At 42.6% G+C, this 16,291-nt stretch overlaps 1 protein-coding gene across 2 annotated transcripts in view; it reads right to left on the bottom strand.

Moving 5' to 3' along the window:
* Window positions 1–15,509, bottom strand: part of LOC122534435 (trichohyalin-like) — a 52,939-nt gene extending 37,430 nt beyond the window's left edge. For both annotated transcript variants that reach the window (XR_006307901.1, XM_043665070.1), the window contains exon 1: window positions 15,203–15,509. Coding sequence is in view for 1 of the 2 variants with exons in the window: in XM_043665070.1 (XP_043521005.1) it covers window positions 15,203–15,238 (36 nt within the window). In the remaining variant the exon portion in view is untranslated. The remainder of the gene's footprint in view (window positions 1–15,202) is intronic.
* Window positions 15,510–16,291: the final 782 nt, after the last annotated feature.

The raw sequence follows: 16,291 nt of genomic DNA, 5'->3' as shown, positions 1-16,291 counted from the left end.
CGATGATTGTTCAGTGTGATGACTGCGAGAGAAACAAGTGAAACGAGTCAATGACAAGGGTATCACCGGTGGCAGGCTGACAAATCGGTGACAACTCTACTGGTTGGTGATACTACTGTCGAACAAATAGGGGGCAAAAGTGCAGGAATTGTCGACAAACGGGATATTCAAGGTGGTCGAATGATTCCAAGGTCATTACGGAGTGAAAATAGAGTCGATCTGCAAATTGCTCGGTGACAGTCAAACATGGTGATTCTTCAGGATGGGGTGAATACGACTCTACCATTGGGGCGAATCGATCGTTTACGTGTGGGACAAGTGCGTGAAAGGTTGATGGTTGATGGCCGGCTCTCGTGGTAACTGGTGAATGGCGATGAAATAAATCTCTATGGAACGTGACGAGGAAGTTGACGTGAGAACGGAATAAATTAAACGGAATAAAATCAAAGTAAAATCAGGATAGGAGTAGGGATTGAAGTTGTGGAGTCAGAGAACGATTGAACAGAATCATTCTTTCTTTCTCTCTGTTGTATTATTATTATTATTATTATTATTATTCTCTTTTATAATCCATGTAATCAGCATCAATTCGACGGTTGATCGTCACTGACTTGCACCCTTGACCTGTACTCTGTCTAAATCGCGGAGAGAACTGTGAATCACAGGTAGCCTCGTAGATGCAAGGATGCTGGTTTTCCTTTTTTACTTCGTGTCCTTTCATCTGGAACACGATTGTCGGGATTAAGGGAGGAGAGAAACGTTCGTGGGAAGAATCAGGGTCGAAAACGAGACTCGTGGTGTATGTCTCGGAGTTCAGTGAACGATACACGTTTAAACTTAATTAAAGCTTCGTTCGATCGTTTCTTTTCCTGTTACGTATCTGTTCGTTTTATTCCTTGTGCAGCACTCTGGCTATCCTTGCGTAGCACCACTGCCCTCGAGGCTGTCAACGTCTCAAGGAAGTTCGTTTCGCACAGGCACCGGTATATTAGAGAGAACCAACAGGATGTTAGAACGTGGAAACAAAATAGTTTTGTTTTCGTCCGTTTTTTTTTTTTTTTTTTGGTATTTATTTTGTACGTTTATTTTTATTTTTATTTTTTTTACCATCGTTCTCCTTTTACGTTTATCTCGGTTAGTAGCAGAGTCCCACAGACTGAACACGTGCGAGCACGCTGTGGCTTTTAAGCTCAGGCGTGGACCTTGCGAACGTAGTAATCATCCAGCTTGGACGCGTGAGATCGTGAGAAAATATCGTCGAGGTGGAAGGATGTCCGGAGATCGGGGGTGTCCTTGCGAGCGAGCGTACGTCGATTTCTGGTTGCCACGATTCCATCTTCGAGGGAAGGATACACTGGGGGGAAAAGGAGATTATCCCTGCGGGGCTAATGACTCTGAAGTGACGGTAGAGCCAGCTCGCGACCACTGTTATTCCAAAGGAGTTCAAAACGCCTTGATCCCTCGATTACCGTGTAAGATCGTAGGATCGTTCGATCGTCATTGGAAACGACGGCGTGTTGCCTCTCGTTCGAATTTCGCGTGAACGAAATCTCTTGATTTCTTAGCACGCGGCGTATTCTCGAGCAGGGGTGTACTCTTAGTCCTAGATTAGAGTAAAAAAATAAAAGATTGTCGAAACATCCGATATCGTGTCTCAGAGCAGAGCGAATGCTGTGCAAGCGGTTAAGAAAGAGAAGAACGACGTGCACGAACGGGAGCAAATTTGAGAATCCATGGTTCCTTCGGTTTATTCCTTCAACGGTTTATTCAGATTATTTTCACGTGTCTATGCGACTCATTGTTAGTCCGGCTTGACTATACGCGTGATTTCTAAACGTGGTATCACACCGACAGCTCGAGGATCGTAATAGTTACTGGAAGGGTGGGGGTGAGGGGTGGTCTTAAAACGCTCTCAGCTACGAAAATATACCGTTGGAAGCTTCTGCTCGTGTTACTCTTCTTCATCTCTACGTACGTATTGTACACCGACGTTTGCTGCTTTTTGTTAAGCGCATGTGTGTCACCATTCTGTAAATACGTAGCCACACGTGGTCGCAAATATTTCAACGTCTCCCGGTGAGATCTGTCCGTGGAAACCGTATATACGTACGTTTCTCCGAGCGGTTTGGCGAAAAAGATCTCTCAAATGTTTAGATTTTCGGATGGACGATCCGTTTACACTTACAACTCTTTTGTAACAATTGACTAGTATTGAAGAGATGAAAGAACGTGTATCTATTACTTTACGATTCTACGCTATTGGGATATCGAGGCTAAGATATACTTTCAAACAGTTTTTTTAAATGGAGAAAATTTCTTTCCAAATATATATGTATGTATGTATATATATGTATATATATATATATTTTTTTTTTCCACTACTTCAACAGTGTACTATAGGAACAGTTAGGTGCACTTTTGTACTCTGACTACGTTCAAGAATTTTTGTAGACTATTCAATTTGCGCGTAGCTAAAAATATGTCTCGTCCGAAAAATAGTCTTTTAACGATTCACTCTATACGATTAACATATCGATAATCGTCCATCCGACACACACGAACGAGGTAAAATTCTTCTCCAAGAACAAGTAATACGTATACGGTGTTCCACGAACGTACCACGGAAGAGATGCAGCCTCTTATGAATACACAAGAGACTCTAAGCCTTAATCGAAACAATATGTGTGTCTTCTAAGAAGACGATTCTCTAATTAAATAGGGACTGTATACAACGGTCAACGGTCTATAGACATTCCAGAATTCAACGACATATATTCATCCTCTAAGGCCTAGACATTAGGTACGCACAGTTGCTCTCGGGCTCTCTAAACGTAGAAGCTACCGAATTGTGACTTTCTCATTGACTTTCTCTCTTGACAGAATCGCCCGAAACCCATCTCGAAGTTCCCCTTGTCTCCCCTCACTTCCTCGATTTCCTTTAGTTCGCTTTTCCTTCGCGACACACGGAAACAAAGCTACGCGAGGCAATTCCAGATTGACACGGCTGGGGAGGAATGAACGATCGAAGATCGACGTATCGAGGATCGACGTTGGTTGCAGAGACACGAGAGGAACGAGTTGTCGGGTTTTCCGTCGATTCTCGTAAACCTACGACTTCTTAAACAGGTACAATCGAGTCAAAAAATAGAAACTCTGCTGTTCTCGATAAGAAAGGGACGTCGGGAGGTAAAGAAAACAGGTACGCTAACGTGCCACGGGTGCACACGTACGATATATACGAGCCGATGAGAAGTAAAATGCTTCGTTTTCTATTCATCGTGTCGTTCCCGGCGGAGAGATAGACGGAGAAAAAGAAATGATCGTCCGGCGAGAGGATGCTCAGGAACGTTCTCCTTTCCTCGTCGGGGAAACAAAAGTTTCGTTCATTGAAAAAAAAAAAGAAAGAAGAAAAAAGATTTCGACCGTTGAAAAAGGTACGGCCGCGAATAAAAAGTAGGAAAAATAAGCGTATCGTGTCTTAGACCAAACGTGGAGGGCGCTCTCGCTCGAGGTTTTTTTACGCGTCCTCGAGCCTTCACGCGAAATTGTGCGCGTTTTCTTTAGCCTTAAGTAAACATTGCTTATAGACGAGACGGTGTAATCAGCGTGTCATCTTAGCTCTCACGGACTCATATACACGTGGCGCGCGTACGACGCGGCATTCGAGAAGACAAGACGAAAGGAATCGAAAGATCCGCGGGACGTATCGGCCTGAACGATTCGACTGACGACCACGTCACGCAGCTTCCTGGCTACGCGCGTTTTTTTCTTTGGCTTCCTTTCCTCTCTGCGGACAACTAGTATACAGGCACGTACACACGGTTACATGCGCCTTCACTTTATCGGTCATACCTGACTTACCCATTCGCGCGTTTCATTCTTCCTCTGTCGCATTCGCTCTGTTTCTCTCTTTCGCCCTATCATACAGACACTCACGCAGGCATCGAAAAAGTCATGGACGATGACTTTTTCTTTTCAAACTTGATCTCGATTCCGAGTCTAATAACGCAGCCAGGTCTAAATATTTCTTGGTTAATGTCGGCTTCTTTACACGATCGTTACACACCTCCGTCCTTGATTCAAAAAGTGTGGAGAAACAGACGCTCAGTCTCTGCTTTCTCTCGGTGGTTTTTTTTTTTTTTTTTTTTTTTTTGATTCAAAACGAAACGCAAGGTAGTAGCAGTAGCAGTAATAGTAGTAGTAGTAGTAATAGTAGTAGTAGCAGTAGTAGTAGTAATAGTAGTAGTAGTAGTAGTAGTAGTAGTAGTAGTAGTAATAGTAGTAGTAGCAGTAGTAGTAGTAGTAGTAGTAGTAGTAGTAATAGTAGTAATGGTAGTATATTGTGTAGTATCGTGAGCCTTTTCTCTCAATATACCTGTTGTAGATCGGGTAGATCGGGTAGATCGGGTACTCACGCAGAGGAACCTGCGGCGTGCAAGGTCCGGGCGTGACGCAATATAGAGCAGAGAATCCAGAGTTCGACAGTTCCCTAGACGGCGTCGTTCTTTTCGATCCGCACGTTGTTGATGAAGAAACTTACTTGCCGTTTGAAGTTCATGTCGTGCTTGTTGAAGGTGTGCGCGTGCAGCGCCAGTGCGCCCTGCGCCGCAGGCTCAATTTGTTTCAAGTGTTGCTGCATTTGCTGCTGATGCTGCAACTGCAGCTGCTGCTGATGCTGCTGATGTTGATGGAGATGATGCTGATGATGATGAGGATGATGATGAAGCTGATGGAGATGATGATCGGCGTAACGATCGGTATAGGGATTGACCACGCCGGTGGCAGCGCCCGACGAGATGCCACCGAGGCACGAGGAACCGCCCCCACCGCCTCCGCCGCTCATGGTCCCACCTGTCGAACCGGCAAGCAATGAACTGGTTAATGCCGAGGACGACGAGTGACCATACGGTACCAGCGAGGTCATCACGGACGGTCCCCTGGCCAGGGCCAACGTGCCGGGCTGCTGCGTACCACCCATGGCCGTCACCAATCCCTGCCGCACATGCGATTCGATACCTCCCGCCGCAACTTTACTCTGTTGCTGCTGTTGCTGCTGTTGCGTGATCGTTTGTTGCTGTACACTACCGCCCCCGCTACTACTAGGCACGGCGGTCGCTTTCAGCAATTGTTCCCTTAATCTACCGCCGCATTCCTTAATACGCTGTAACTCGGCCTCGAGCAAAGCCACCTCCTTCTCCAGGGTTTGTATGCGCGCGTCTTTTGTCTCCAAGATGGCCGTCAGGGTGGTGCTACCGGGCACGCCGCCTGGAACCGCCACGCTACCTCCGAGGACAGTACCGCCTGCACCTGATACGCTACCTAGCCCGAGACCAGCACATCCACCCGCCACGGCTGCTCCCGATGACGCGGTTGACGCGTACGCCAGCTCCAGCTGCGTCTGCAGGCTCTTCAGGCTCTCGTTCGTCGCTTTGAGCTCCTTTACACACAAGCAATAGGAACACGGTTACACTCGTCGATGTTCCGTCGTCTCGTGTCTCTCTAGCGAGCGTGCGAGGGACTTTTTTGTATTTTTTTTTTTTTTTTTTGTTACTGCTACGGTATTTTTTTTTTTTTTTCTTGGTGTGATGTATGCGGTGGTTCGGTAGAACAGATGTACTACGGTGGTTGTTGGGTGCGGCTTCGCTAACACACGAAATCTGTCCCGTGAATCTGTCGTCTCAGGGCCGACTCACTTTCGAGTCTTGCGAATCATCCACTGCGTGCGAATTGTCACGAATCTTCCATCTAGGTCTCAACGTATTTTGAAAGTATTTCAAGATTTTGCAATGAAAATTACATAATAAATTTTCCTGTTGAATTTGCTCTCGATGCGTAATACTAATCCGACCTATAAGACAGTCGAAACTTTTGACGACTCGATGTTTTATTTTTACTTCTACGCTGAAAGGAAGCACGATCTTCGTTTTGATCAGCAAATTTCATTTCGTAGCGGACGAATAATTCCAAATTTTTGTTCGATCGTCGCATGCAGTGGAGAGATCTGGCCGTGAATTTGTTCTCAAGGTCCTTCGATTTCCAAGACAGCACGGGACAGTCTCGAGGAAGCGGAAGTGGCACCGGCAGCGTCCCGGTTGACGAAAGAAAAGCGACGTTCCGCCGAGCTTCCTTCTTCCTTCGACACATCCAGCCGATCATTTCGCGTTCCTCCGAATAATCATCGGTCCTGTTATCGTTTCCCAATGTACGGTATTGTTTCTGATTTTGTCGACGTACGAATGGGCTACGAGAAGCACCACCGATCACCGATGACATCCATGATCGTCCACGAGGATCACGACGTTTTCGTCAATCGAGCTCTTAATCAATTTTCATTCTCGTCTGATCCACGATCGCAAGGTCACTCTACCAACCGAAGGTCTTCTATTCTATCTCTTCCAATTCTGTTTGTTCTTTTTTCTTTTTTTTTTTTTTTTAATTTTTTCAAATTTCCAAACCTTCGATCTTTCGATTGGATGCGAATTTTTCAAATTCTCGTGTTCTTTCGTTTCTTTCTCTTTCTTTCTTTTTTTTTTTTTATTTTTGTTCCACGATAGAAAGATCCTCTTGTGCGAACGCCGGGCGCCGCCGCAGTTCTTTCGCCCACCGCGACGTACGGCCGACATCGTTGTCCATATTTCTGCGCGCGGCGTTTCGACGACTCTCTTTCCCTTTCGTTCTTCGCCTCCTATTCTCTCTGTTATTGTATTGTTTGCCGATCGTTTAAACACCGAGGAGCATCCAGGTCGCGCACGTTAAGGCACCGGACAAAAGTCGGACCGGAGCATCGTCGTTTCGAGATGGAACGAGTCTATCCGATCGCGGCGCGAGTTTCTACCGATCAGAGGATAACTTTCGAAACGCGGCCACGTCGCATGGACAAGATGAGTACGAGCAATGCGTATCCACGACTCGTATCGATGGATGGCTAATGGCACGTTTTTTGGTGCGATGAGATAACTCGGTGAAGTTCGATCTCTGCGCAAGAGCACAAGTGAAGCGGCTGAGTTGATGGAAAAATAAGTGCTGAAAGGTTTCGCGTTTTTTTTTCTGTTCTTTTTTTTCTTTTTCTGGATCGACGTGAACGTGATGATTTGGATGATGTGTACGTGTTTGGAGGTGATCGGCGATTCGTGGATACGCATTTCGGCGAGTGTGCGTGGCTATATGTACGATGAATCCCTCGAGTGATTGCAAGTCGATCTCTGTGCTTTCTTTGTTGAAAAATCGGAAGAGAAGTTGATTTTCAAAGAGCCTCATTATCTTTTGTCTAAACGTTGATTTTATTAATTAATTTAATCAATTATCAACCAATTATCGTTGGTATTGATAGTCTCGTGGAAGTGTAGCCAGCATAAAATTAATGACAGAGTAAGAAATTCGGCTTGCTATCACTCACGATGGACAAAACACAAGAGGTATAAACGGTAGAGGATAAGACAGTAGATTACGCGAGGAGAACGAAGTCGTATTATCGCATGTCGCATCAGGTCGGTGCCAAACAGTCGCAAAGTCCTCCCTTGGGCCTGGGATCGGCTCGCCTTGACGCGACTTGACGACTTTCGGACCGTCCCGCTGCTCGTGCATCGATTACGACGGGTGGCCATGATAGCGGTAAGTCGTGATGGGCAAGAACGTGTCTGAGATGTACAAGAACGAGAAGAGAGTATATAATATATAATTGGGTGGTAAAAACATTCAGTGAGTCACAGCGGAGATGACCAGATCAAAGAAATCAAGAGGAACAAATACACAACAAGTGGTATATGTATATTTCGTGAGTGTGAACAGAGAAAGAAAGAAAAAAAAAAAAAAAAAAAAAAAAAAAAAAAAGAAAAAAAGAAGAAGAATGTGATTGGTGCACTTTTTATTCCTTTCGGAGAGAAAGTATGTGAAATGTCGTGTAAGGAGGACAAACATTCCGTAATCGTATTAAAATGTACATATAGAGAAGAGTAGCCATTCATTTGCCAGTATATGTTGTGAGTGTACATATACGAGATGAGTTACACGATGGTAGAACGTGAACGTATTTTTGTAAAATATTGCCTCCACGATATGTATTACGTCCTGCTGTCAAACTTGTTACCGCGAGAAAAATGTAAAAGGCAATTTATTGTCTCTGAACTTTCTTTCTTTTTTAACGAAAAGAAAGAAAAAAAGATTTCAAATTTCAAACGTCGAAGAATTTGATAGACACAATTTATCGGACATCGTCGGCCACGAAGCAGCTAGATCACAAAACGTTCTGAGTTCTACCGATGATCGTTTCAACCGGTGTACGTGAGAATGAACAGTAGCACATATCAAAGAAAATGATCGTATGAAGATGTTTCTCTTACGGGACGAATCAAAAGTCTCGCATGGCCCGATGCTATCCCCCGTCTTCCAGTGCTTTCTATCGTCAAAATCGAGCCGAGTGCAGTTCAGAATAAATGTTCGCTTCGTTTCGAGGCTATCAATGCGACGATTCACCTCTCCCTCTCTCACTCTCTCTCTCTCTCTCTCTCGTATGTATAATTTTATCTCAATGTTCCTGAACATTAATTGAAAAACGAGAAAAATGTTGCAACAATGGCTCTTGCACAGAGCATTGCATTTTTATTTCCCGTTCCCATTCCACTTTTATTCTTTTCCTTTTTCATATTCCCTATGCACGATATAACGTATCCCTTGAAAATGAGAGATTGTTGTTTTTTAAATTACAGAATAACTAAAAAACTCGCATGCTCTTTGCAACACCACTCACATTCTCATTAAAACGGCTTACGTGATTCTGCGTGTGTGTGTGTGTGTGTGTGTGTGTGTGTGTATGTCTTATATCAAGAGCCTCTTTGTCTCGTCTGATTAGTGCACACGTTGAAAGCAGTGAATGTGCGTTTTAACTGCCACGTGCATCGTTACTAACCGGATCCAATTCGGCCCAATTTGAAACATTTCAAACGTTGCGACGCAAGTTTGAGTTTGTCGAATCACGATGCGATTCCCGTAGATTCGTTTCGATTTCGATGCACGATGTGATCGTACATGGTCTTCCATACTGCATATTTTCCTGACAATGAGGCTGTTCCCACGAACACTTCGCCTTGTTAATTAATATGTATATATTTCGAACCAGCAATTTTCTAGATAAAATTTAGTTTCCCATCGGCGATTTTAATTCAATTGAAATCTATTTTACTTTAATTCAATATTCTCTATTCTCGTACGAGAATAACGATTTTATTACGGGTGAAACTATCGGCGAATATCACAGACGATTTAATTATTTTTTTATTTTGAAAACTCACGACAAATCTGAACGTTTTCTGATTTTTATTTTTATTTTTTTATCAAACAGGAAAATAGGCGGGTTGACGTGACTTTTGACTCGAGTACCGCGGACTGTGTGGCATACATACCATGGTTCTCCCGAAGGCACCATCTCCAGCAGGTGTATACACACAAAAATTTAGAGACTCGCATGTAATATATGTATACGTGTACGTGATTTTTATTTTAATCGAAGGCGTGACTTAATGTGACGTGGAGACTATAGACTTCACGCAACGGAACTCGTCGAGATTTTTCACCCGATTCCTCAGAGTTTCGTTCGAGAATTATTTTAAATAAGTGTGGAACGCTCCTTAATTTTTGGATGAAATAAACTACTTCTCTGTACTTTGTACATCGTAATTGTAACTTTCATTTTCAAATATGATTAATTAAAATTTCGACACTTCATATATTAATATTTATATCAATTATATAACTATTTATATTAATATTTTAAATTAATATTAATATATAAAATAATTATATAATTAATATAAACCACTTAAACTCGTTTAAAAAAGTTATTTTTCTTTTGAAATTATTAACATGCTCTAAACTTTCGAGCGGGACATGTACATATCTATGTTACTCTCAGATAAAAATAAACTAACTCGGTTCAATTTCTTCTCTTCGGGTTAATCTGTCCCAACGTGATTTTGAGATATTTATGACGAAACCGTTTAATTCTCCTCGAAAATAAAAAGCAACACTATCTCTCTCTTTTCAATTAAAATATTCCGTTCGCCATCGATTTCCAATTATCCTCGCATTGTACTTCATCGAACGCTTCATCTGTTCCTAAGCTCTCGACCAATTCCAATTGCGCGAGATTCCTGTTCACTGGGCCGACGCATAGAAACACAGTTAGCAAAGTTGGCAAAGAAACGTCAATGGTCCGTTCTCGCTTCGTGAAAAACGAATCGATCCGATTTACGCGCTACGCAATGGGGGTTGCTCGAGGGGAGTTTGTCGGATGGGTAGTTTGGAGAGTGTACGCTCCGTTCCCTGTTCGGTTCGGGATCGATTCTTACCGAGACTCAAGTGTGATCAGTGTACCTATCGGGTCCTTTGTGGCGGGGCCTGGATTTGGGGAAGAGGTCACGTGCATGTCTTCGTTCACTAATTTCGAGGGAGGCTTGGTGGTGATCATTGGAGGTGTTATTGTTGATGATGACGATAATGATAATGATCGATATTATATATATATATTTCTTTTTTTTCATGGCGGTAATCATGACGTTCGACTGATCGATAATGTGGTAGTTGTTGTAGTAATAGTTGTTGTTGTTAGAACGGAATGAATGACGAAGGGGCGGATGCGGGCGTAAATTTCCCCTCTGTTAGGGGTTTGCTAAACGTCTTATCACCTACACATCCAAAGCAGCTCATTCCACGCATTCCAACCGCAGCACTCTTTATTCTTTCTTTTATATGTATATATATATATATATATATATGTATGTATATATATATATATAGACTTTTTTTTGTACTTTTGTATAGTTTATCATCGCATTCGTTTAGTTCTTTGTTTCTTTTTTTCCCCTACTTCTCTGTACTTTCCCCGATCAGCCGTCTATACTTTTTTCTTTTTTTTTTTTTTTGGTGTAGTCCCGGTCGTCGACGTCTCGTACAGTCGTTATTCGATCTGCAGGGTGCAAATAGAAAGACAGAACAAGAGAGAAGACAGACAGAGAGTAAAGAAAGAGAGTAACAAAGAGTTGGGAATAAGAGAACGATCACGGGGGAAAGGGAGAGAGATTCTACGCTCTTGAGTATCTTGTTTCTAGGAGACTGATTCCTGACGCATGCTTTGTCAAGGATGTTAGCCACGGCTTGACATACTTCATTGGCTTTCCGACATATTTCTCTTCCTCGATAGATAGGTTAACGTTTCTGCCTTCGATTTCTTGCGTTTCGTTTCTGATCTCCGGTTCCGTAAAAGGAACTAAATCGAAAACCAACAACAACAAAAGCCCACAGCGGTTTGCAACTGAGAAAGAAGCATGCGCCGCTAAAAAAATATCCACCTCCGTCGTTTCATTTCTTTCTTCGAACTCAATTTTTAATTTCCTGCAAACAATTATCTTCGTAACTGTGTTAATCGTCGTTCGCAAGTGTGCGCTAGGTAAATAATCTTTTAATTAAATGCGCAGCGTTTTCTCTCCGTTTGCGCGGAAATAAACCATCCGGTGACGGAGATCGATCGATCTCCCTTCGTCCAACAAAATTCACGGGCGAAAGCAAGCTGAAAATAAAACCGCTCCCTTCGTGAAGCCGGATTTTGCCAGAGAATCGGTTCGATTCTCGTTTGCGATCGATATCTCGATTGCTGTAACAAAACTGCGCCACCGAATAACATCATCGTCGTGATGGCTGCCACGTCACGATACTGAGCCCTAAAGCGTCCTTTCTGCCGATCGTTTCCTCTGGGATGAAGTATGTCAGTCATGAACGGGATCTTAGATGGGATCTTAAATCGTGGGTGAACAAATCAGACTCGGTGAGAAGGTGCTACTAAGTCGACGGCACAAGAAAAATGTTGGTGACGAGACAGGCCTTGGTGCTGGTGCATTTGTTCGTTTCGAACATCTCGTTCTCGGTGTCCGACTTGTGTGGGATGATCGAACACGATGATGGAAGGGTGCACCGTGGAGAGTACATCCTTCCGGTGCAAGAAACAGAGAGAAAGAAAGAATAAGAGAAAGATGTGATGATAACACGTCGTGTTCAAAATGTACTTCTTTTTATTTGATTTCTCGATGCTCTGTCCGCCCGGATAACACAAATAATGACTCTTCGAGAATGCTTAAATGAGTCCTCCCCGTCTACTTTCGTGCGAATCCCCCTGCCGCTAAGTATATCTCTAAATTGCCACTCAAGCCACGTAGACTTCGCCTAGACTCCTAGATCTAATGAACGCAGGCACATAACACGGGGATGCAGGGAAATCGGTGGATGTTCGAACGGATGCGACGTCGCCGTGGATTTTCAATCGTTATTTCTCTTTCGCGTCCCAAGGAAATTGTATTTCGAATATCTTCACCGCGATAAAAATCGTGTTGCGTTTTCCACGCCTCGTTTCCAGCTTCCTCGTTATTGTCTGCAGGCACGCGTGCTTGAACTACTTTTCCTCGCTTGAATTTCTTGCGCTTAACGCGCCCTCCTCTGCTGCGAGTTAAGCATGTCTGACTCTCGAGGAACTATTCTACTGCGCCGCCAAGGATGAATGCTAATGGGATATTTTATTGCCCCCGCGCTCCTCTCTCTCTCTCTCTCTCTCTTTGTTCTCGTTTCGTTGACTTATGCTTTCAATCTTACAAATCTCTTTGTTAAGTTGCACTCTTTATTTTTTATATTTTATAAACGTGATACACGTGGCAGCGTTTTTTTAAAGTTCTGAATACTCGCAGGAAGTCAAATCATTCGTAACGAGAAATCACTCTTTCGTTCTAAAATAAATTTCGTTTCCGTGTCGCGACAGGAGGTCACGTTCAACGGTGTCTCTTTAATCTTCCACGGCGATTTCGCATCCGAGATCAGGCTACAGACTGGGCATATAGTGCTACGGATGTGAACGACGTTTTGGGAACAAACTACGACTGTTTTGTTCTAACAGACGAATTTACGTGAGGTATGCGAGAGAATATGGTGGCGGCGGTGGAATAGTAATGATGGTAACGATACAAATATTTGCTACTGGTGAACTGGTGATAGCGAAGTAGCGACAGTATATAGAATGCTGCTAAAATAAGCGCTATTCTGAGCACCGGGAAACTGTCCAAAAGCTCGCGGTTCAAGCGTTTACACTTCAGAAATGAGAGCTTTTATTGAATTCTTTTTTACGTGACGATTTACCTCTTCTACATTATCATAAATGAAGATCTAGAATCCAAATTTATAAATGACTTACGAAAGTACTTGAATATCTTAACTTAATCTTTGTCGAGAATCTTTATCCTTTATATTATGTATGTTATATAGAACATTGTGAAATTTCATTAACATTATGATATGATTATCGAAACTGTATGTATATAGAAGTTACTTGTTGCAAATATATATTTAGTAAAAAAAATAATATGTAGCACGAATGGCCGTATTAAATGTTAAAGATAGTCTGACTGAATGTCCATAATGTCAATGTTCGTATTAACGAATTATGGCTGATCAAGAAGTGATTTTGTAACTTCTGTGTACATTTTTAGATTTACTTCAGACTTGACCAATATAATCAAGTTAAATCTCGCTACCAGTATTAATAAAATTCCAAACATATTTTATACAACATATTACATTTGCTCATAAAAAATTCACACAGCGTATTCTTGTTAGCAACTACAAGTAGATTTGCTCTGTGAACGTAGCAATTTATATAGAGGGTACAGCAATCTGCTTTAATACCCGGAGCATACAAATTATCGTAGATTGCCGGCTTCCATGCATTTTCTTGCGATGACAAGGTGCAGCGAGTTAGAGAGACGTGATCTTTCCAGTCGATTAATCGGAGCTTTTGGACGTTTCGTATGACAGATCGGAGCAAGGACACGCGTACACGGAACACGAGCGTCCGCAAGCACGTTGGTGCCGTGCAAGCGTGATAGTGAACGGAGGTGTAATACGTGTGCTTTTGCGTGCTGGTGAACGCGGCGGTGACACGTGCCTAAAATATTGGGCCATGTTCGTGTGTCTGTATACCTCTGGAGCGTGTGCTGTTCGTGTTTGAACGTGATTATTGGTTTCGAAACCGGTAAGCGTCGTGGGCCGAAAAGAAGGAGGACCGAGGATGTACGCCGATAATCACCGATCTCGATCGTCTCTCGTTTCCTTTCGCAGAGACGACGAGAAGCAACAGGGAAGCATCGAAATTCAAGCCGATAAATGAAATTTGTACAAAATGCCTGAAGTGAAGCGAAGGAACGCGAAATATCTCACGGCGATTCGGATGGTGAATACGCGTGCTCCTTGGTCGCAGCCCGTGTCAGCTCGCTTCATGTACATGTATACCGTACCTGATGCACGTTTCGTCTGGCTTTCTCTTGCGAGTATGCGAGGTGATGAAAAGATCATTTTCGTGCGAGGTTCGTGCGCGATCGAGCCCACCGGCGCGGCGTTGACTCGATCGTTCGTCGCATCTTCGCGACCGTGTCGTTTGCAACGCACGTCAGACAGATCGTTCGGTGAAAGGAAATTCTGTCTCGCGAAAATGCTCGCGTCTAGACGGGGGACACCCGTGTGCTCGGTCTCCTACGGTACACACACAGCGAGGGAAAGCGTTTCGCTTTTTCTCTTTCGCGTCAGCTCTTTCCTGTGAAAATACTCGTTTTCCTTTTCCAACGATGGTGGAATGGCACGCGATGGCATAACGACGCGGCCGGTGAATCGTCATACGCGCAAATGGGGGAGGTAGAGGCGGCGGCGGCGAAGGGGCTGAAGCGTGAAATGACACGGGGCAAGAGAACTTGAAGCCACTGGCAGCGCATTAATAACTCTCTACTTTGCAAGCAAACTACGTCACAACAGTGGGCAGCGATTTTCAAGAAAGAGAAAACCAAACCAAAAGAAAAAGACAGAAGAAAAGAAGAAGAAGAAGAAGAAGAAGAAGAACAAGATATGAGAAAGAGAAAAATATAGAACAATGTCGATCCCGTGTCGCAATATGCGTGTGCACGCGCATCTCTGCGTGACACGAGATGCGTGTGCACGATGGTCTTACGATTGACGAACGATACATGATATGTACATATATACGTTGGATGAACGTGACAAAATAACATATCGTCGATCAGAGTGGTAGTGATACATATATATGTAGAGAGAGAATAATAATAATTATATATATATATATGTATAATGAATATGCCGACATGGGTAGAAATAGCTTAAGGACCTGCTTCTGGGCCATCGACTGCATCTGCTGGAACATGATCCTTTCCTCCTCTTTTCCTGGAACAGCAGAAAGCAACGAGAAGCTCTTGGGATGTCTGCTCGGTGTCCAGATTTTCGGACGGTCTCTGTCTGCGTTTTACACGATTTAACATCAATTTTTAAAGGTCTCTTGGTACGGTTCTCTTCGAGATATTTCATATGGAGGGGGAGTGTGATCATTGGAAGTTTTGTTTCACATGAACGTTACAAGATGTGAAATTGGCTTTGTGTTTTTTTTTTTTTTTTTTTTTTTTTTTTACGATATTTTCCTGTACACAAAACAAAACTACAAGTTGATTCACCTTTTAGAATTGCTCTGTAGACAACCGCAATTTGTCACGTTCCACCTATTTTTCAAAACGTGTTTTTGCACGATGCAACACAACATCGGATCGTTCAGAAGATTTATAACGGTTTCACTATAAATCTTCATCAAATAATAATATTTCTCCAGATGCTTGGAGAAATACTGTTATTATTTGGATATGAAAAAGAACACTGTAATGTTCTTTTACAGTTAAATACTTAAACTATATAAATAGTTTCAATATTATAGTGTAGTCTATATAATCTTCTAGTACAGTATTATTACGCTCTTTACAAAACTTGTTTGCAAAGAGATAGACAACCCTGTGAATGTTGATTTGAAGATATTCATAATAAAATGAAAAAGGCAAAAACAATTTTTCAAGAACAGACTGACAAAGTGACAAACGACAGAAAGTTCTCTAGCAAATTTAACACCTTCTTAGGTCATCTTAATACATACACAAAACATCTGTTTAACGCTAGAACTACCGATGACCAAAGTATAATATTTATGGTAAAGAAATTAAAGTGCACGATACAAGAAGAAATTAATAATACAATAAGGAACACAAAATAAATTTTACTAAAAATCATTCGTATCTAAAAATACGCTGTTATAAAGTTTCTATAGAAAATTATTTAAATTCGACATTTTGACAACTCTGATGGTTCTAGCGTTCATAAGATTAAAGCTCAAATCTACACTAGTGGACAAAGTTACAAGTAATATTTACAACAGATA

This window comes from Frieseomelitta varia, unplaced genomic scaffold (genome assembly GCF_011392965.1).
Source record: "Frieseomelitta varia isolate USP_RPSP 00005682 unplaced genomic scaffold, Fvar_1.2 scaffold_593, whole genome shotgun sequence".
NCBI classification, from domain to species: domain Eukaryota; kingdom Metazoa; phylum Arthropoda; class Insecta; order Hymenoptera; family Apidae; genus Frieseomelitta; species Frieseomelitta varia.
The sequence above is the reverse complement of the archived record's forward strand: the minus strand, read 5'-3'. Positions and strand labels throughout refer to the sequence as shown.